General features: G+C 39.8%; 1 protein-coding gene across 2 annotated transcripts in view; it reads right to left on the bottom strand.

Moving 5' to 3' along the window:
- LOC108702251 (alpha-1,6-mannosylglycoprotein 6-beta-N-acetylglucosaminyltransferase A) overlaps positions 1-23,414 on the bottom strand; it is a 94,614-nt gene extending 71,200 nt beyond the window's left edge. Inside the window, exons 1-2 of one of the 2 annotated variants that reach the window (XM_041578166.1) lie at positions 23,103-23,414; positions 2,146-2,527 (exon numbers count right to left, since the gene is read on the bottom strand). In XM_041578166.1, the coding sequence (XP_041434100.1) occupies positions 2,146-2,386 (241 nt within the window). In that variant the 5' untranslated portion in view covers positions 2,387-2,527; positions 23,103-23,414. The remainder of the gene's footprint in view (positions 1-2,145; positions 2,528-23,102) is intronic. The other variant, XM_041578167.1, reaches the window with a different exon arrangement.
- Between the last annotated feature and the right edge of the window lie 217 nt (positions 23,415-23,631).

Raw genomic sequence — 23,631 nt, 5'->3', positions numbered from 1 at the left:
TATCGCTAGTTCTAGGGCACACAATAAGCTATACACTACATACTGCACTGTTAAACTATATTTGTATAAATACAAATATACACAGAAGGTATGCTGCGGGCACACAATAAGCTATACCCTCTTACTGTATTGTCTATCGTTGCATATTTAAGAGGAAATTGTTTGAAGATAAGTCCCAACAAGTCATAAAAGCAAGTCCAGTTGGAATAAGAATGCTGAAATTGTCATATATGCTTGGGAAGCACAGTTGAAAGGTTTTAACAAGAAAATGCAGTCAGGGAATGCTCTAAAATTCCTCTTAAACTGTATTTAATTGTGGAAAAATAAATGTTGAGAACTATCCTAACAGTATAAAAGAAGCCTCAGTCAGGTCCCTGCACATATAACCCAACCTGCAGCTCTCAGGCGGTTTTGAATTCTAAGATGGGCCGCGAGTTGTAATTTGCTGCTACAAAGTGTGGTTCGATGGGTACAGTCACCATAAAAATTGGGGTCTGTTACCTCTTGTGTTACCTTTGTATTTGACATTTCAGTGTTGTCTAGTGGCTTCAGTTTTCTTGCTCTGTTTATATAGCTTCTATGAATATTCTTTTGATTCTGTTTACATTTTCAGCCTTGCAGAAGTCATGTATAGGTATACATACAGACCCATCTATACAGGGTCGGATTGGCAGGAGGAACACCGGTAAAAAACCCGATGTGCCCCGCTGGCCCAGACCCAATCCCTACCAGGGCTCCCCCAGGCCATTGATCTCCCTCCCCTGACACACTGAAGGTAGGTTTAATTGATGGACACTCTGGGGAGGAGGTAGGGTGGGTGGCAGCGACCACTGTAGGCGTGTGTGTTGGGTGGGCCTGGCACCCACCAGTTCAACCCTTTATCTATGTTAAGTCATCACTAATATCACAACATCACCTGGCAGGGCACACCACAACCTCACTGCACTTATCATGCTGCTTCAATGACAATTCAGTTCTTAAGCCTTAAGGGCAGCCTCTGATTGGCCCCCACAATCTGTTTATAATCACCCCTACTGTATCCTTCTGCATGGTAAGGCATTACCAGGGATCAATTATGTTTTCATCCACCAATTAAATGCCCTTATGTATGCAAGACAGCACTTTATTTGCTTTATAAGCCACTGAATGACACTGTCTAGAGTTACACAGTTTGTTATCCACAAAAATCCCAAGATTCCTCTCAATTAAGGATACTTCCAACACACTGCTATTTAGTTTAAACTAAATGTCAATACCACCTTACAATACCCACCTCAAGATCATTAATAAAGCAAGTTAAAAAGCAAAGGCCCATGGACAGACTCCCTGCAGTTCTCCACTAACAACACTGGTCCAATTAAAAATGTTCTATTTACTACCACTCTTTGTACTCTCAAATATTTTAGCACTTAGACTTTATAGGGTTTGTTCGCCTTCAAACACTTTTTTTCAGTTCAGTTGGTTTCAGATTGTTCACAAGAAATAAAGACGTTTTCCAATTACTTTCTTTTTTTGTATTTGTGACTGCTTTTCTAATATTAAAGTGTAAAGTTTCATTTTTCATCTTCTAAAGCAGCTCTGGGAGGGGGGGAGGTCATCGACTCCAACTGTTTTAAATTAATACATTTTTAGAAAACATTTTTAGAAAACAACTGCAAATTGGCTCAGAATTCCACTCTCTGAATCATATTAAAGTTTATTTAGAGGTAAACCCCTTTAAGGAATCCTGAAAAATTAAGTAAAGTAGTTTGGCAATCATCCTGTCATATCCATTGTATGATTTTGGACCTTTGTTTACCTTTGTAAAGCTTGTGTTCTAATCTCTTTACACTTTTCTATCCATCCAGTCACCCATCCATTAATACTTATATTATATTACCCTATGCTAAGCACAATTTAGCAGGTACAATCTCCCAAGTTTGCTTACAGTGTTTGAGTGATACAATTATACCGAAATAGATATTTCCCTGTATAATGACTAATTCATAATTCTAATTCTAAAGCATTGTGGCACCTTGATCTGTAATTTGCAGAGGGCCCTAATATAATAAACAATGGGTTTACCAGTTGCATTTCTGAATGAAAATAGGCATTACAGCAGCATCTGCCAGGAGAATATACAGATTACACTTTTTTCATCCTTACCATAAGCAGTCATGGTCCCGACATATGGACCATCCATTACATTCCTGTTTTCCTCTGCCAGTGCTTTGATATATTGCTTGCTGAGATCCAAAATCTGTTCTCGGAGCACGGAGCTGCTTTCGTGCTGAGTCCCCTGTTGTATGGTGAAATGCAACAACATCATGCCCCAAATAAAGCCAAAGGTCACGAGGAAGAAGCCCAGCTTCTGGGAGGACAGTTTCCAAGGGGTGAACAAGGCCATTGCCTTTCTGATTGTTTAGTCCAATGAAAGAACAACCTCAAAGAGTGCAGAAAGTACACAAACCCATAGTATTAATGTCCATTATCCTCCAGGCTGCTTGTTTCACTGTACACACCGCAAGTCTTCAACTCCATATTGCTGCTGAAGAGACAGAGAAATTCAGATTAACTTCCATCAAAATAAAATATTTTGCGTAGCTAAATTCACAGACACAATATTATTTTGTTTGGGAGCATGGTCTTATACTGCCCTGCATGCTGTTTGTTCACAATTAAATTGAAAGGGAGGTTTCTAATGTAAATTACAAAATTTTTGAATATTTGCATAAAAAAAAAAAGAAGCTGCATAACCTGTTTTTCACAGGCTGGGGGACAGAGGTCGTGCAGCACCTTTGCGAGGGTTTCACCATTAGGGTGTTTTGAATGTCAACTATCCAATAATCCCCATGTATTAAAACTTTTCAAATTGTAAATGTAATCGGCATAGACTTCTGTTCTCTGGTTCTAACTCTGGAATCAATGAAGCTGTAGTCAGTTCTCCTCAAGGTTTTGCAATCAGCTGGCTTCTGCTACATTATTCCAGGAGTCAGAACCAGAAGTGCAGAAAATATAAACAGCCACACATATACCGATTTCAATTGTATAATTACAAATTACTTTAAAACCACTGAAAACTGGAAAGTTGCTTACAGTTCTGGATTTGTGTAGGGCAACATCATTCTTGGAGCATCACGCTGTCCCCCATTTAAAAATAAACGGCTCCACTGGGGACTGTGAGGAGAGGAAATTTTGAAAGCTGTCAAAATCCTTCCCATCCAGTTTTTAGTGGTAAGGGGTTGTTATATGAATGTGAGCTGAAAGGCAGATACAAGTGTACAGGAGAAGAGGTTTGAGCACCCCACTAAAATCTTCCCACGATTTCTTAGAATGATATTTGCTTACACTAGGCAAAAATAGTTTTTCAGTGGCGTTTCCCTATAAACAAAGTATTGTAGGGTGTGAGCTTCAGGGAAGCTACAAGTGGGCAGTGGGGAGGAGAGGTTTAAGAGCCCTGACCTAGGGGTGCACCACATTGAAATCCACGCCTGGTTGCTTTCATTATGGAAAATATAGTTTTTAGGTGGAGTTCCCCTTTAAATAAAGTCTTGACAACTCTCATTTCATCCACAGAATGATGGGTGAATTTGGGGGGGTAAACTGTTTTAGTGGCTTATAACAACCAACCAGAAGGAAGTCTTTACTGGCATATTATTTGAAACCAAACATCTGACTGGCCTTCATTAAACCATAAATCCGTTCCGGTTCCTCCTTCACCCTTAGTAATAAAGTTAAAAATGATGATAACAGCGATTCTGATTATTTTCAAGGTGAATGTTAAAATGACCACACTGGTTGTTAGGGTCAGTGGCCCAGCAATCAGAAAACACATTAAATATTAGGCTACATTTTCTCTGGGACCCTTAGAATCTACTTAACGTAACCTGGAAATGTGAAAAACAAAAGAGTGTAATCTTCTGCAACATACATTTACATTTCAGCGTGTTTCCCCCTTAAAGCTCAATTATAGCCAGAAAGAAAGTATATAAAAGCACAGACAAAGCATGCATCTAGTAACCCATTAAAATCCAACTTGATCTTTACTTTGGGTATAAGGGCTTTATGTTAATCGTTCCTGGAATCTAACGAGTTATGCTATCATCTACTTACTGTGGCCCAGCAAGGGGCCAATACCCCATTTAAATACAAATTGTACCAGTGTCTGCTCAGTTCAGCCTAAAGCTGAATTTATCTGGTCTCAGGTGCACATGGAGGCACACAGATTAATAAGGCACAGTCTGCAATTACCCAACAATGAAATTACACCCAGAGAAGAACATTCCCTAAATAAGACGTTGAACGCACGCTTGCCTTTGGGGCTTTAAGTGCATAAATCCTAATGCAAAAATAAAAACAATAGCATGGGAAAACACATTTACAGAAAGTCACGTGAACTAAAGCTGCAGCATGCAGTGTTTGGAGTGGGGATGCTGGGAGATGTAGTTCATTGAAGTTAAAACTTCACAGCTAATATGGAAATTAATAAAAATACAGAATGTAACTGTAGAATATAGTAAATAATATACATTACTAGTTCTCGAAGCAATACCCTTACCTTATTCATACATACAGAGAAGGGAACACAGTGTGCCAGGTGACTGTAGAGCAGCAGTTTTGTATTACTGCTGAGCCCCTTCCCCTGTCATGTGACATGTAAAGTCATCCCTGTTATGATGCAGGTAGGCAACAGACCCTTAGGGCATGAGCACACGGGCAGATTTGGGGAGATTTAGTCACCTAGCGACTAATCGCCTCTTCTTCGGGGCAACAATCTCTCCGAACTACCTTCCCCTACTAAAATGAAAAATCACCTGCGCCAATGCACTCACGGCGCTTCAATTTCCAAAGACGCTCGAAGTTTCCTCGTGAGGCAACGTTGGGCCACTTCGGAAATCGAAGCGACTAATTGCACATTTTTGTAGCCAAAATGTTCCCATGAAATAAAAACATACGTCTGTGTCAAAAAACCTATATGATGCCAGTAGCTGACACTATGGCACGGATGAGGTGCCTGTAAGATTTTGGGTGCTTCACTTGGTCTCCACACGGCAAGCAATATTAAACACATAAATCAGGTTTGGTTTTTTTTGCAAGCGATCTGCTGCCTGTCCCTGGGTCTCATCTGCCACTCATTCACCCAGCATAGATCCCCCTTGAAATTGCCAAACAGTCAGTTGTCCTAAAAGATTGGCAAAGATCAGCCAAACTCTACATGTGACTACACAGTGGAGTCAACACTAATTTCCCCATCCAGCAGTGTTGGGTAGCTGCTGCTAGTTGTAGTTTACCAACAACCTCAGTATGAAACGCGGAAACACAGTATAAAATGCAATAGATCTATAAATCATTTGCTGGCACGTATCTCCTTAGCCCCGCGCAGCTCTACAGTGAGTTAATTCCTCCGGTGTGGGAAAGAAAGTGATATACAACTCCTGTACACCTGCTGTGTGGCTTATCTCCAAGAAAATCAACCTTTTGCAACTTGACATTTCCTTGACTTTCCTTCACTGACATTTTACTAAGTGTTTTTAGTTATTGATGGTAATTTAGTGGCTCGCCCACGGCATCAGAGTGTTCGCTTCAGGTAGCAGCTATTTGCATTCTAACTCGCTGCCTCCCTGCTTACTAACATGCACACAGGCTCTATCTTATTACCAATACACTTGTAACCACGGCCAAAGGAGATACTCACCATAAAATGACCTTTTAATAATATACATGACTTATTTTTATAAATTAGAAAACATTTTCTTCTTTTGTAACTTTGCATTTTAGAATTTAAACTTATCTGATTGCTAGGTTTTTACTTTCCCTAGCAACCAAACAGTGGTTTGACTGACAAACAGACTGACAGAGGATTAAAATAAAACAGTCTGATTAATAATCTAACATCAGAATCAGTCTGTTCTTGTTGGGAATAACTGACCCTATAAACCAGAAGACAGAAGTGAATTGATAAAAATAACAAGTAGGTAACAAGAGGAATCAGTATAATCAGAAATAAAATATTAATACAGTGTACCAGATAACTATAAAATAGTGTTTGGTTAATTAACTTTTTTCCCTTAACTCTTGGTGGATGTTTTTCATTCAATTTCCCTCTAAAACATTATAAAACTGATTATGATTATCTATTATTATTGCTTTACAACCCTTTAGCCTGGGGAGATAAGGAACGATAAAATTGAATGCAGTCCTTTCTCATTGCATTTCTACAATACTTTAAAACAGTGCTGTCCAACGAATTACATGTCATTTGCCGATTAAGTCTCATACATCGTATTTGAGGGTCAGATTATATTAAAATTATGATGTCATACATTCAAGTCCATGTAGCTCTTTAACAGATTAGAGGGGCATAAAAATCCTTTGGAGGGCCACATCCAGCCCACGGGCCTAGAGCTTGACAGCCCTGTTTTAAAAGATGGAAAAAATACCAGAGCTGAAGAGAAGTCGGGTTGCAGGGCTCAAAGCCATTAGTGTTGGACCCTACCTCAAGATGAACTCATCCACACTTTATATCCACTGAGAGATGCAGATCATTCTTCTATAGTGAATAATGTACCCATGTACCCCCTATTGTAAAATATAAGGATATTATAAGTCACTGAGGAGTTCCATGACCACTGCAGTTGCTCCTTGATTAATGCCATAATAAATTATACTATAACTTGGTTTGTCCAAAATTGTGTCCCATTACGTGAGCTGGAATTGAATAAAAAAAAACACACGCCATGTACCTGGGACATTCCCAGAGGCGTATCAACATTTTCATGCAAATTCAAGCAAGTTAAAGTTCTGTCCAGTTCTAAGCAAAAACAGACAAAAGGCCACGTGTGACACCAGCAAAATAATCTAGTCCATTCCTTATTACCACAAAGAAAGAGATAACACAAGAATTGAAGCCTGAGAGGGGCAAATATAATCCTGTGTGAGAAATAAATGGGATACAAAAGAGAAGCAGGACGATTGCGTGACAGAGGAAATAATGGGGAAAGCAGATGTTATGTCCCTCGGTGCTCACTGAGGATAAAGCCACAAAAAAGATCTTTATCACAATCTAAAGGTCAAATGACTCTTGGGGTTGGATTGATGCCCATGGCAGCACTGTGCTTTCACTCACATGGAACCCAAATGGCTCATACAGTAGTTTTAAGATAAAGTATGAAACAGTCTCGTTTGAACAACTTGGCACTACTCAGATCTCGCTTCCACATAATGGTTATGATTTTATAAGCTTAACTTTCCTTCTAATAATACATGACGAGACACCAGAGGACACTGAAAGTAAAAAACCTGCCCAACATTTGTCCGATATTTCTTAGAAAATGGAACTGGGGAAGGATAAATCCTGTACTAACTTAGAAATACAATAATAGGTATCACGTTTGCCCAGATGTAAAAACCCAAACCAAAAGCTTTTTACTTTCAAGAGGTGATTAGTAAATGCTACCTCCTTGTTATAGGTGACCAGGGCCCTTTTATTACACTACCCTAAATAATACCAGCAGCATAGTTTCTCAATTACAAGCCCGAGGCAAGAAACCTTCTCACCCTTATCAGGATTTCTGGGAGTTCCATCATAATAAAATTTCAGGAACACAGGATTAGAAATTGTGACAATCCCAGGAAAGGCAGGATGAATGTGAGGCCTACTGAACTGTGGTGTAAAGTAGCCGCTTACATCCAGACAGTCAACAGCAGGTTAGCTGAAAGCAAAATATCTGATTGGTTGCAATGAAGCAGAATTGCCAGTATAAAACACAGGCTGTGACATCTGGTTGACCGCTACAACTAATAATTAAGTAAAACTTGGTGATGAAAAACTGAACATCAAGACCTGTCAAAATCAGCAGGTAAACAAACCCACTCTGATTGCAAAGAGCATGAAATCTGCCAGACACTGAAATGACAAAGAACCTCAAGAAATCATCCATGTTTCCATTGTGTGTTACACACTCTACAGTGCATACAAACAGCACCCAATAATAACACATACTTTTTATTGTTTTGTTTATCGTTAATTCAGCAAAACATGCTACCGTAAACTCCTTTTCCATTTCCAAAGAGCTGGTATAGCTCGAAACGTTGCCGATGCACGAATAAATATCATTTATCACAGAACAGAGTGCTGCTGCAGTTACTTCACTCCTTTTCCATTAGTGCCACAGTTTGTGCCGACATGATTGATTTATTTATTCTCCTTCTCTCTCCCAGGCTGCTAAATTATTTAGAAAGAATAGAAGTCTTATTTTATAGCACCAACAAGATAGAGCTTGTCTCATCCCTAAAGCTCATGGCACAGGACTTTTTATTCTATGCTGTTATTTTTGAGCTGGCATAGAAGCATCCAATTTCTGTTTAGGAGCTGATCATTGCATTTTATGGAAGTTGCCCCAACATTTTTGGATGAAATTGGCTATACCGAGTTCCATTATTTCCAATGCCAGGTTCCTCTGTGGGTGCTAAAACAACTGCAATGGTGTACGCACCCTCTGTGCCTTGAGACTAAAACCTATAGTACACATGGCACTTAAACCACTATGGCAGCACTGGAAATGCCAAGAATGGGCCTGGTGATGCTTGCGTCAGTTTTTGAATGTTTTTTCCCCTTTTAAAATTAATTAATACCAATCCCAGCCAGAAGGCCCGCAAGGTTTGTTTTGCTACAAATAAAAACAACCCTGGTATACCAGCAAATTGTGGGAATCCAATTAGTAACCAGATTGCTTAAATTAACCTAATATTACCCTTGAATGAATAATGATCCCGGTACTGGTGGATTCCAAATCTCTGTCTTTAGAATTGGCATTATACAAAAGGGTCAGCGACAGACGTTCTTTTAGTGATGCTAGTGGCATTAAAGGAAAACTATACCCCCAAACAATGTAGGTCTCTATAAAATGATATTACATGATACAGCTCAGGTGTAAAACCCTGCTTCATGTAAATAAACCATTTAATAATAATATACTTTTGTAGTAGTATGTGCCTAAAAAGAAAATTATGATTCAAAAAAAAAGGGGGCCGCCCCCTGGGATCGTAGGATTCACGGTGCACACAAACAAACCATACATGTTAGGTCACATGAACCAATTAAAAGACAGAGTTCTGTCTTTTGCTTCAACACTTCTTCCTGTTACAATTAGAGTTGCAGTAGTTCTGGTCAGGTGATCTCTGAGGCAGCACCATCACGAAATGGTGGCTCATACCAGTTTGGTAAGATTATTTAATATGTCACTTAATATGATATAATACTTAATATTTAATCTGTTGCTTAAATATTCATTTTGGGGGTAAAGCTTTCCTTAAACGCAGTCTTACTAAATCAGTTGGTCTGTTCTTCCATGAAGCAAGAACGTAAGTAAATAATTTACAATAAAGGTATGAGACCTATTATCCAGAATGCTCAGGACCTGTGGTTTTATGGTTAATGGATCTTTCCATAATTTGCACCTTCATATCTTACGTCTACTAGATAATCATGAAAATATTAAATAAACCCAATAGGCTGGTTTTGCTTCCAATTAGGATTAATTATATCTTAGTTGGGATCAAGTACAAGGTACTGTTATATTACTAGAGAGAAAAAGGAAATAATTAAAAAAAAAATTGGATTATTTGGATAAAATGGAGTCTATGGGAGAAAGCCTTTCCATAATTCAGGACCCATGGTGGGGAAAGGCTACTGCATACATTTATACACAATGTGGTAAAATTACAGTTCCCAGAATTCTCCTTTCGTTCCGACTCAGTTTATCCCATTTTCTCCTTGGGTGGCAATCACAATATAACTGTCTGTATGAGTCAGCGCTAAAAGCTAGGAGAAAAAAGAATGCAGCATAAAGAGAATCTAAGTGTAGCGGGTTGTTGGTTGTTTTAGTTCCACACTCTCCCAAAATTCTACTTTAAGGTGCTTGATTACTTGTTACTTCCACCACGTGTCTTACTTATAAGTTGGGTACTTACAAACGTTTTAATACTTTTAGGCATTCAAATATAACCAGGGTAGTCTGCTCTTTGGCTGTTCCGTGCCTTCGGAAAATATAGAGCGCAGAAGGTAGTGCAAAACCTTTTTATTAACGTGTAAATAAAAACAATTATTCCACTGACATTTTAGAAGATTTTTAAGGCGTATTGAATCTCCACTTGGGGAAAATTACTATGCGTGTTATTAGCCTGGTGTCAGCTCCGACCCGCGTTGCTTCCACCCGATGTAGGTCCCCTAGGCGCCTGGAGAGGTAGTCACTGCCCTCGCCTTACGCCTTTCGTCTCCTTGGGACTTCTTCAGACGAACTCTGACGAAGTCCCAAGGCGACGAAACTTGAAAGTGGAACTGTCATAGACATGCACTCAAACTTAGTTGATAGTCATAGTTGTTTTTCGTGTATTTTTTCTAATATAATTTATAGTTATGGACATTAAAATCATATATTTATTATGTTTCTTCAACGTGACACGTTGTTCTACTCCTAACAACTCTGTGTGCCTGTAGTACACTGTAGTTAATCAAGTGGAGGAGGAAGTAAAAGAAAATACATTCTTTAAATATAGAAACAACGGATACAAAAAAAAAAAAAAAAAAAGCTTTCAGAACAATGGGTTTCTGGACCGAACAACTTATAGACCTGCTTAAAATAGATCTATAACATGTCAAATGTTTATTTAAAGGTTATTTAAAGGTTTACTTATTATTTAAATATGCCAGTATGATGCAAATTTTCAGGCAGTTCCCACACAAGGAAATGTTCAGAAGCAAATTGCAGTAGGTTATAAGCCTCCAGCTGTTCTCCGTGCAGACGAAACGGCAAGAAAGCAATGATATCCTCTGTGTATTTGTATTTAGATACAAGGGACTAGGGGCAGCGGAGCTCAGCACATTATCTCACAAAACAAAATCCACCATGTAAAATATTCCCTTCATGCTGAATTCACCTGCTGTGCCCGCACACAAATCGACCTTGAGAAATATCAGCTGGTTAGTCTGGTGCTTAAAATGCGTATTGCCCTCTAACCCTTCCCTTTTTCTGCCCACCCATAGGGGATTTGAAAACATCAGATTCAATGCACTTTAGGCAATTGCAGTTTCTATTTACACATAGTTACATCGTTACATAGTTAAATTGGGTTGAAAAAAGACAAAGTCCATCAAGTTCAACCCCTCCAAATGAAAACCCAGAATCCATACACACCCCTCCCTAATTTTAATTAAATTCTATATACCCATACCAATACTAACTATAGAACTTAGTATCACAATAGCCTTTGATATTATGTCTGTCCAAAAAATCACCCAAGCCCCTCTTAAAGGCATTAACTGAATCAGCCATCACAACATCACCCGGCAGTGCATTCCACAACCTCACTGTCCTGACTGTGAAGAACTAAAGGGGTGGCCTCTGGTACGGTGATCCACTTTATGGGTAAAAAGGTCCCCTGCTATTTGTCTATAATGTCCTCTGATGTACTTGTAAAGTGTAATCATGTCCCCTCGCAAGCGCCTTTTTTCCAGAGAAAACAACCCCAACCTTGACAGTCTACCCTCATAATTTAAGTCTTCCGTCCCACTAACCAATTTAGTTGCACTTAGTCTCTGCACTCTCTCCAGCTCATTTATATCCCTCTTAAGGACTGGAGTCCAAAACTGCACTGCATACTCCAGATGAGGCCTCACCAGGGACCTATAAAGAGGCATAATTATGTTTTCATCCCTTGAGTTAATGCCCTTTTTTATGCAAGACAGAACTTTATTTGCTTTAGTAGCCACAGAATGACACTGCCCAGAATTAGACAACGTGTTATCTACAAAGACCCCTAGATCCTTCTCATCTAAGGAAACTCCCAACACACTGCCATTTAGTGCCCAGTTTTCCAGTTTAGACAAATCACTCTGCAAAGTGGCAGAATCCTGCAAGGAACCTATAGTTCTGCACAATTTAGTATCATCTGCAAAAATAGAAACAGTATTTCAATTCCCACCTCCAGGTCATTAATAAACAAGTTGAAAAGCAAGGGACCTAGTACAGAGCCCTGCGGTACTCCACTAACAACACTGGTCCAATTAGAAAATTTTCCATTTACCACCACTCTTTGTAGTCTATCTTTTAGCCAGTTCTCTATCCAGGTACAAATACTATGTTCCAGGCCAACATTCCTTAATTTAACCAGTAACCTTTTGTGTGGCACTGTATCAAATGCTTGAACAGGATTCTGTGTTAATTACGATAAAAATACAGCTAACATACTATTCTGGCTTAGCGACAATTTCATCACTTTAAATGAGGGAATAGGGTTTTTTTTCTTTACATCTAAACAGCTAAGCATGCCGATACCCATTGTGCCCAGGTTTTTGGCTCAGACTCTAGCAGAGTATTCTGTCACAGTGATCCTATCTGATACCCATTGTAAGCCACAGCCATGCCCTGCTTTATGGCAGAGATTCTAGCTATCTTTGTAAGAGAGCATTCTGTCACAGTGACACAGATCCTATCTGATATCCATTGTAAGCAACAGTCCTGTCCTGCTTTCTGGCTGAGATTCTAGCTATTTGTATAACAGAGCATTCTGTCACAGTGAGACAGATCCTAACGGACACTAAATACTGAGAGATTGCTATAAAAAAGATCACACATGTTTGAGCAGACTGTCTGCTGGGAAAGCAACATATGAGAATACAAAGTGAGACAGGAGCCACAATAGGTGGGTCAGATGATTTGCAAGTGAAGGGATTCACAAGGAAACAAGAGTATGATAAGAGGGTGTGGCAGGAGGAATTCTGCATGCAGAGTGGAAAGTGAATGGATAGATGGGTGGTGTACAGGTCAAGAGCAGCACAGTGGGTGAGGAGCACAATAGCAGTTAAATAAATATTATAGGAACTGTAACACCAACAAATGAAATTGTTTTAAAGTAGCTAAAATATAATGCACTGTTGCCCTGCACTGGTAAAACTGGCGTGTTTGCTTCAGAAACTCTATTATAGCTTATGATAACAAGATGCTGTGCAGCCATGGGGCCATTCAGTTTGAAAAAAGGCAAAGCGGTACAGGTTACATAGTACATAACAGAAAAGTTCCCATTGTATTCTACAGAGCTTATCTGTTATCTGCTATGTACCTTTTCATCTTTGAATGGCTGCCCCCGTGGCTACACAGCAGCTTATTATATAAACTAAGTTATCTATTTGGAGCAAACAAAAAATGTTTACCAGTGCAGGGCAACAGCACATTACGAATTAATTAAAGGGGTGGTTCACCTTTAAATTAACTTTTAGAAGGTTATAGAACGACCAATTCTAAGCAACTTTTTAATTGGTTTTCATTATTTATTTTTCATAGTTTTATAGTTATTTGTCTTTTTCTTCTGATTCTTTGCAGCTTTCAAACGGCGTCGCCGTCCCCTTACTTCTAAAAAAGCGAATGCTCTGTAAGGCTACAAATGTATTGTTATTGCTACTTTTTATGACTAATCCTTCTATTTAGACTCTCTCCTATTCATATTCCAGTCTCTTATTAAAATCAATGCATGGTTGCTAGGGTAATTTGGGTCCTAGTTGCCAGATTGCTTAAAATGCAAATTGAAGAGCTGTTGAATAAAAAGTTAAATAACTCAAAAACTTTCAATAATAAAAAATGAAAACCAATTGCAAATTATCTCAGGATATCATCACTCTCTACATTATAATAAAAGTTATCTGAAAGGTGAACAACCCCTTTAAGTAAAAAAAAAACAAATTTTTTTGGTCCCTTTAAAGTAGAAATGTATGGAGGAGTAGCCCTAATGAGTGCACTGAAGATTAGTGGGTTTTGTTTTATTCATTAAAAAGAAACAATATAGAAGTTGGGTTTTCCTCTCCTTTAGAAAACAATTTGCTTTTGCCATTAAGTGTCTAGCGCCAGTCTGGATTTCCATTCTGGGGTGAGGTCAGTAGTAGTAGTTTCAGGCTGAGAAGACATTACTATACAGATGAGCGCATTCTCCAAGAGAACATGGAAAAATATCACTGTCACACAAATATCTTGTTTCTCTGTCTATGCTCTTGGCTATGTTGACATCCTTAATGTTCCAATGCTCAAACTGCTTGACGACTAGCAGGGATCATGACTGGCACTCACACAGTAAAAAAGAGTTGTGTACAAAGAGAGAACATGGCATAACTTTAATGCCAAGGGCAGATTCAGTATGAACGATTTCTATACACTTGGCAAACTGCTGATATACTGTGCTGCTACATCTTCACTCTTCACATTTATTAAACTCTGAATGGCAACAACCCGAATAAAACACAAATTTTTAGTGGGGTAAAAAAAAAAAACAACAAATTTTTCAGGATTTATTTTACCCCGAAGATGAAAAAGTCCAAATCTGGCATCTCAAACCTGCCAAGGTTGTATATAAGTCAGTGGGAGAAGTCCTGAAGACATCTTGATCTGTGCTGGGTTTCGTGCAACAACCCGAACATTTCGTGGGTTTCAGCAAAGTTTTCGGAGTGGAAAATTCTAAACGAAAAATTCCTACTATTCGTTTTTTCATGATTTGTTCGGGTTTTTTTCCCAAATGGGAAATTTTCGGGAAAGTCTATTAAATAAGGGGGAAAACCCTGTGCAGATTTGGTCTGAGTATATTTCAGAAAATAATGAGATAAATTAAGACTTAATTAATAAATGGCCCTCCCTGTGTGTCCTGCGTGAATCTGCAGGATGCACACTAAGGTGCAAAATATATAACATATACAGAGACATGCAATAACAAACACCCTCAGAGTGCAACGACCCAGGTAAGATTTGACCCCTGTGGTGCCCTCAGGGTGAACTGGGGGGGGGCTTGGTGGGGCACTGAATGCCACCAAAAGGAGATAATTTCGGTATATTTTGTATGTTTAACATAAGCTCGGGTAAATAAGGGCAACTACAATTTTTACATGCTACATTTCGAGCTCATCTGAAATTAAAAGCCACGGCAGCAGTATTGCAGTATACGAGGCACGTCCTACAAAAGACGGCAAGTTTGTTTTAATTAGCCCAAAGAGTTGCACCTTATGTTATTTGCAATAGTATGATCGCTAAGGAATCATTGTTTGAACTGCTTATCACAGATGTTATCTAGAACAAACTTTATAGATTCATTGAAATAATAGAAGTAACAAAGGCCACGAGATAGCAGTCTATTGCGCAGGCATCGTTATTTTATATACGTTGACTAATTTCACAATGAGCTGAATGATAATTGATATATGTGGGTGGAAAAATTTCAACCCACACTCGAACCTTCCCAATCAGCACGTGTTAAAACTAATGTACAACACAACTTTTATAGCCTAGACACACCTGATGATGTCATTAGAGACAGGATGGCACAGTGACATCACTGAAGGGGCAAAGAGGCAGGGTTACACTGCAGAAAGGGAGGAGTCCTGTCTGAAACCTGTTCAACCACCCCCTCCAAATGAAGTAATGTGATGTAGTTGATACTAATGTTTAGGACCAGCACTGAGCATCACTAGTGTGGGCTCCCTGCAAAGTTTTCTGACTTTGCAAGTTCTGTGTTTTTTTAGCAACCATAACTGCCCTCATTAACCTTTCACTCATATCTTTAAAGGAAAAGGAAAGTTGGTATTTACTTGGGGGTGACACCCCAGGCCGGTGCTCCTATCAGCAGAAAACTGCACCAGTCCAGTGGTTCTTCTGGTGAGCACCATGGAGCAATCAGCTTCCTTCTTCTTTGTTCTCACGGGTGCACATGCGTAGTAGAACGAAAAGCCGAACATTAACGATGAAGTTGGCTATTTCATTCTACCAGGGAAATTTGAAGAAGGAAGTCTACAGGTAGAAACAATAGAATTCTATCTGGATCTGACGATTCAGCACTAACAATGGCCACTGTTTGGGTGCCCAATCCAAATTTTCCATCCAGCACGATCAATGAGCCGACCGATATCCAAGACTTCTGCCGATATTGGTTGGCTCTTTTCCCACCATACATGCACCGAATTTTGTAAGTAAATTTGTTTTGTATGATATTAACTGTGCGTCTATGGCCACTTAAACACACATTGTATATACATATGTATATACTACTGAGAAATGTATCAACTAATGTAGCAAATTGTAACAGTTCAAAATGCACCTCGCTCACTAAACTGCCAGACTGAAACATTAGACAGGAACATTAAACTTCAAAATTACATTTTGGGAAAACCGTAAAAAATACAAATGAAAAGCAATTGAAAAAAAAGTCTTTGTTTATGGTGAATAATCTGAAAACAACTGAACTGAAAAAAAGTGTTTGGAAGGTGAACAACCCCTTTGATACACAAACTGTTTTTTTTTCATCTCTGACAGCAAAGTTGATGTATCCCTGAGGTAGGCAGAATCTTGTCCTTCCCTAGGGTGAATGGGCAGACAGGTTAGGCCAAGAGATTTTTATCTGCTGTCAAAGTATGTGATTCACACACAAATTCAAATAAAATGCACCTTCTATGTTGCAAATCCAGCTTTCTGCAGAATATAAATGGGATAAGATGAGATATATGCAGCCCAGTGCTTCTCAGGCTGGGGGGGGGGTGCGGAGCCTCTTCTTCAAAACCCCAAAAAGAGAGAATACATTTGATACCAAAATAGCTCTCATAATCAGACTCTGTAGTTTTTTTCTACAACAAACTTACAGTCCGCTGGCCTATATACACAGGACATCTTCCAGAATAATATAAGATCTGATCGCACGAATCCTCGATTCGTGCAAAATTCAAAGTTCTTTTATTGTGTACATAAATCCGACGTTTCAGCCCCCATTGGGGCCTTTTTCAAGGATATGTGTGTATGTGTGTGTGTGTGTGTGTGTGTATGTGTAGATATAGATATAGATATATATAGATATATATACTCCACTGCTCTCAACCTGCATATTTTTTGCAGGCTGAGAGAAGCAGATTCGCTCCGTGCCCCATCTCAATTTGTTTACAGGTAAACTATACCCCCAAAATGAACACTTAAGCAACATATAATTCATATCATATTAAGTGCCATATTAAAGAATCTTAAAAAACTGGAATATATATTTAAGTAAATACTGCCCTTTTACATGTCTTGCCTTGAGCCACCATTTCGTGATGGTCTGTGTGCTGCCTCAGAGATCACCTGACCAGAAATACTACTACTACTACTACTACACAGGATACCCGTGGACAGGTCTGATCTAAGCATGTGGTGAGCTCCTTTCATACTAAATTGTGCAGAAATACTACAACTCTAACTGTTACAGGAAGTGTTGAAGCAAAAGACAGAGCTCTGTCTGTTAATTGGCTCATGTGACCTAACAAGTATAGTTTGTTTGGTTTGTTTGTATGCACATTGAATCATACGATCCAAGTGGGCTGCCCTTAATTTTTTAAATGGCAATTTTCTATTTATGATTACCCAATGGCACATACTACTAGAAAAGTATATTATGAAAATGGTTTATTTACATGAAGCAGGGTTTTACATATGAGCTGTTTTATGCAATATCTTTTTATAGAGACCTAAATTGTTTGGGGGGGTATAGTTTTCACGAAAATCACGAAGTATCACGAAAATGAAATATTAGCTTCCTCATACTGAAGTAAGAAACTTTCTAAATACAATCAATTAAATATTCTGCATTGTTTCTGAAATAATCAAGTTTGCCTTCACTATCCCTCTCTCAGCATATGTTTCTCTTCATTCTCTCTTCATGGAGGAGTTGGGTGTCAGATATTCATCAGTAAGATCCAATATATATATTATAGGGTGGCTTCCTTTCTTGGCAGATGTATTAGACCTCACTCAAATAATCTATTCCAGTACAAAGAAAAATCGAACACAAAACTGCCTTTTGCACAACAGCACAGAATTTCTAATTGATTGTATTTAGAAAGTTTCTTATTTAGTATGCTGAAGCTAATATTACATTTTCATTTTCGGATAGTTCCCCTTTAAAATAGATCCACCTGTGTGCGTTCGCACACAGCAAATCCGCTTCTCTCAGTCTGCACAAATATACAGGCTGACAGCAGCGGGGCCTACAGCTCTGTGTACCCATGGCCTTAAAGAGTGTTGCTTACAGTGCACAGTCAAGAGGCCACTGTGACATAATGCTCTGTTATACAGAGAATTTCAGCCATAAAGCAGGACAGGACTGCTGCTTTCACAATGGATATCAGATATGATCTGTAAAGCCAAAATTCTCAGCTTCTTACACCTGTTAAACGTGCTCTCCTTCCAAATAGGTCGCACCACCCGACCTTAGACTTATACTGATTCAACAAAGGGTAGGAAGGGGCGCACAAGCTGCAGTCTCGGCTGCAAAACTTTTATTCAACACGACATGTTTCTGACTGCATGGATTTTCAAGTGCTTATGACATAATGCTTTGTTATAAAGATAGCTAGAATCTCAGCCATAAAGCAGGACTAAACTGCTGCTTTCAATGGGTATGAGATGGAATCTGTGCTACTGTGACAGAATGATAGCAACAATGTCAGCCATAAAGCAGGACTGCTGTGTTTGCTGGCCATACATGGCCAGATAGAAGCTGCTGATTTGTCCGCATCAGCCTGATTTGGAAGCTTATCTGCCTGTGTATGGGGCCCACAGGGTAGATATCAATTGGGCATGTTTGAAAATCCTGTTGGACAAGGAGTGCATTGGCACCTTGATACAATCCTGGTTCCACTGGTCTCCACAGACCCCAATGAGTAATTCAATCATTGGCCCAACATCAACCAGATTTGGCCCAGAATATGTGTGGCCAAATGGGGCCCCATCTGGCCATGTATGGCCCTGTTTACAATGGTGGGCTATGTTCCTACCGACCCTAATGCTCTTAACAAGACCGATGTGCTTTCAGGGAAATGAAAGACAATATCTATATGGTCATCATGAACTACACTGCACTACATAAGTGCAAAACTGGCTACAGATTTTTTTCTTTCTATATTTTAACCAGATTGGTCTTTCCAACACTGTGTGAATTACAAAAATACTTCCTTGTATAAAATTCTACCTGATTGTATGAACAATTAATTAGGAAATAAATGGCCTCGTCCAATGTAATTACTCTATGATAAAACAAGTCTGACAACAAGTGTTGTAAAACAAGACTGGACTGCAGTTGTCAGCAAAGTGGAACAGTGAAGTTATAAAACTATAACTAAATACCCCCCTAAAAATTTGCTTCACAGTATTTTTTGAGAATACAATAGGTACCAATCATATTAAGGGGCACATTTACCAACAATTGAATTTAATTTTTTCCACGAATCTCGGAAAATTAGTGGTTTTCCAATATTTCTAAATAGCTCGAAAAATGTGAGATTTGTAGTATGAAAAGCCACGAAGTATAAAAACCACTAATACAAAATGTTGCCAAGTAAAATTTGTCGAGGTCCTATAGAAGTCAATATACTTAGACTTTTAGAGGTTTTCTATTTTTTTTTCATTTATTCAGATTTTTTTAACACGTTGTTCAGCAATTTTTTTTTTTGTTGAAATAATAATTATTCAGATATTTTAAAAAATTCAATGACAAACCTTAATCAATACGCATCCACGTGTTAACACAAAGGTGAACTTGAACAAAACCCTCATCACTTGGACTACTCACATCCCTTCTTTTCCAACTAATTTTCCATGTTATTGTACAATAATAGGGAGAGGAGAACATGCCAGCAGTCACAGAGAAGGTCTCTATACACAAGTGACTGTAATCGTAACAACAAACCAAATTCTTGGACTGAACACTAATGTTAGATAGCCAGAAATACAATAAGTACAAGATCATTTTTGAGCCAGAGGATCAGCAAGAGGAAGAGAACATCCTGGAAAAATTAAATTGAGTTTTGCCAAAGACGTTACAATTTAAGCTTTTCCACATTCTAAGTGATACCATATCCCTCATGTGGAACCAAGAGTGCAGAGCTGTGCCATTTTGCCTTGCCATTGACACATCAAATCTGCCCAAATTACCCATTTAGTTCATTTGTTGCTTTAGTTATATTAATTACATTTAAAACCAATCTTGATTTTTCATGTTTGCATCTTTTATCGTTCGTGAACTGAACACATCAGCTCCTTTGGAAAGCTCAGATGGGTAACTACCACCAGCACCAAACAATGTAGAGCTATGCAGAACAGCAGTTAGAGTTCAATCACACACAGCTAATGTTACCTTTTAATTACACCAGACCTTATAGTGTATGTATGTACACTATGTATATGTAAAATTTACATTTCCACATTACATTTTTACATTTACATATTCACTTTTCAACACTGTTTTCAATTCAGTGGTTTTCATAGTGTTTATCAGAAATACGTCTTTCAATTACTTTCAACTTTCCATTTGTGGCAGTTTTTCTCATTTTGAATTGTAAAGTTTCACTTTTCACTTTCTTATATCATTCTGAAGCAGCTCTGATGGGGGTGTCACTTACTGACTGTAAACTGTTTTGAATTGATTTTTTTTTAAAGTTTTTTATTTATTGGTTGCATCTTCAACATACAGAAATAAAGGATAATTTTACAATAATATCCAAAGTGTACATTGATTATTCACATGGATTGTAGGCCTAGCCTAAGCGGTTTTGGACTGAATATGCAGTGCGCTGCAATATCCAGTTCTACCCCAGAATAAAAAGGTGGAAAAAGCAAGACAAAAAGCAGGAAGAACTGCATATCATTATTATTATAACATGACAGAACACAGTATGCATACAATTAGAATGTGTAATAACCAGGAAATAATTACAGATAAGTGAGTAACTTCTCCCATTGAACACACAGATCTGTTTCAATACCAAATAATGATATTTGCTTTCTGCACTCAGCTGCTAAAACCATGAGCAAAGTATATACAGCAGAATGCATAATAGGACTCTCATGTGATGAGGGAGAGATCTAAGAGGCGACTAAATGCACAAACCAGCAGTGGCAAAGCACAGTTTGGACTTGCTTGTTCACGGGCACTAGATAGGCTGGCCAAGGGCAGACATCTTTTCTCCACATGGTCAATATTGACCTTGTGTGGTTGCTGGGAGATCAGACCACTGCCCCATCTCAAGACAATCTGGCAGGATGCCAGGAAGGGGGATTTAAACCATGTGATCCATGGCAAAAAGCACCAAATAGAAGAGATGATTGAGGCTCTTCAAGTTGGATGGCTTCCCTGCTCTTATGTGTCAACTGAGGGACTTCAGTGTTTCCCCAAACAGCCGGAGACTACATTCCACACAGACTGTACATAATCATGACTTACTATATACTTACAGTTACAGTTCCATCCCTTACACCATCTTGTCTTAGTATACACAATATCCCACACAGCCCCATCCTGACACCATCTAGCCTTAACAGTTACACAACAGTTACAGTAAGGGCAAAGACACACAGAGCTACTTACAGCAGTTACTTGTCATGGCTATAAAAGTAGACAATGCTGATAGCTACTGATAATTGTCTATGTTTGAGCAGAGGCAATTCTTAGTATTGTCTATGGCAGTTCTGTCCAACTTCTGTGTTACCGAGGGCCCGAAATTTTTCTGGCCTACATGGTGAAGGGCCGATAATGGAAGCCAGTGTTAGCCACTCCCTGTTTTTAAACCACACCCACATTAGAACACACCCATGTTACCACAAGAACATATCCATATTACGTTCACTGCAGGGATATCACATCACTCATATGTAAAAAAAAGTTGTCATATTAAGACATACCCTTAAATCCATATGCCTCATCCCCCCCTGTGGATAACACAGCACCCCAGCATATGATTAAACACCTTAGGTGCTCCTAACAATAATTTATTTTCAAATGCTAACAAACCCCCAGAACAAATACCAGGCTTATGTTCCACAGGCAGAGCAGGGCACACACAGGCAGAGTATATCACACACGGGCAGAGTATATCACACACAGGCAGAGCGGGGCACACACAGGCAGAGCGGGGCACACACAGGCAGAGCGGGGCACACACAGGCAGAGCGGGGCACACACAGGCAGAGCGGGGCACACACAGGCAGAGCGGGGCACACACAGGCAGAGCGGGGCACACACAGGCAGAGCGGGGCACACACAGGCAGAACAGAGCAGGAGACAGGGAAACCCATCATTACCACTCTAATATGTACTACATACTGTGACTCAGTGCTGGTGCCCCATTAGCATTTTATATAAAGTGTGAACAGATGAACAATGTGGGCAGTTTCAGTCTGGGTCTCAGGTGTGAACAGTACAGGGCTTTAGGATGTGAACAAGAGGTGTCACAAGTGTGAACAATGCAGGAGGATCACAGATGTGAACAATACAGGGGATTACTATGAATTTGAGATATAAACAATGTAGGGGCCAGTTAATCTCTGTAGTGTACCATTTAAAGATTACACATGGTAAGCAAACACAGCAGGTAGGTGGGTGGCCACACAGAGGGGGGGTCTCGGGCTGCCAGTTGGACAGCCCTGGTCTATGACAAGTTATTTTCTGGCATTTTGAAGCCATGAAAATTAGCTGCTACTAAGTAGCTTGTGTCTCTTCACCCTGAATATTAAGGAAACCAATGTTGTGACCTGACTACTCTGCTGGAGTCGCCAGGGTCTGCATAAAGAGTTACCTCTGCTTGCACCCACCTCAACCCCGCAAACAGAGTAGGGAATTGCAGTTCAGGTGAGGCTAAAGGGCAGCAAGGCAGATATCAATGAATATAATAAAGTTCCTAGGCAGAGACTGCTGCTGCTCCTGGGAGTGATCATGAATCCAATACAGAGATGAGCAGCCAGTGCTTTTCAGCTGAAAGCGTTTGGGAGCGATACGTGCTGTAGTTCAATGGGTAAAGGTAAGACTTCCCTGTATATAATGAAGCGCACTGCTAGAGCCTAGAGGTCCAACCTGCTGCACTCCATGCAGGGGATTCTGGGGGTTGTAGTTCAAGCAATGAAGGGCATAATGGGCATCCCTCAAGCAGGCAGGTTTTTAGGTATTTAAAGGGCCAAGCATGACACAAAGTTAACCCCTTCCCACTCACCTAGACTGTATCAGCCTGGGAAAAGCTGGGATATGACATTTCCCCCACCCCCACCCCCACCCAAACCCACTATGCACAGGGAAAGTACCTGGTGTCAGCCTGCAGAGCTGGGTTATTGTGTCTCCTACTCCTCCTTCCGACAGGGGCAGCCTTACACCGGGTGCTGCTCATATGATGACAGGGGTACCTGCCTTCCATGGCCCATCTGTACCTCCCCTTACACCTTGCAGCACCCCGAACCCGCAGCGCCTTCTCCCTGTCATACGGACTGTAAGCAAGAACCAGGGGCGCGCCTCAGTCCTATACAGCCACGGGAACGCGCATAGAGGGGCGGAGACTGAATGATACTCTCACCAGCAGCAAGTGAAGGACACAACCAACCGATGCCAAACAGGGCGGATCCGTTGTTTCGGATGTGCTCTGGCGTAATGAAAGGACGCTCCTGCCTCCTCAGCACAATGGTAGGTGCTTAGGATCAGAGCGACACCTAGATCGGCCAATAAGCGCACCAGAAATGTTCTTAACTCTATAGGGGCGGGACTTGCAAGGGCAGCGGTAATTGCTCTCTGGGAGACGGTAGAAAATTCAGTCAGTGTGTGAAAGGCAAAGGGAAAGGT

The sequence above is a fragment of the Xenopus laevis genome, chromosome 9_10S (assembly GCF_017654675.1).
Source record: "Xenopus laevis strain J_2021 chromosome 9_10S, Xenopus_laevis_v10.1, whole genome shotgun sequence".
NCBI classification, from domain to species: Eukaryota; Metazoa; Chordata; class Amphibia; order Anura; family Pipidae; genus Xenopus; species Xenopus laevis.
Note: the sequence above shows the minus strand (reverse complement) of the source record. Positions and strands in the feature narration are given on the sequence as shown.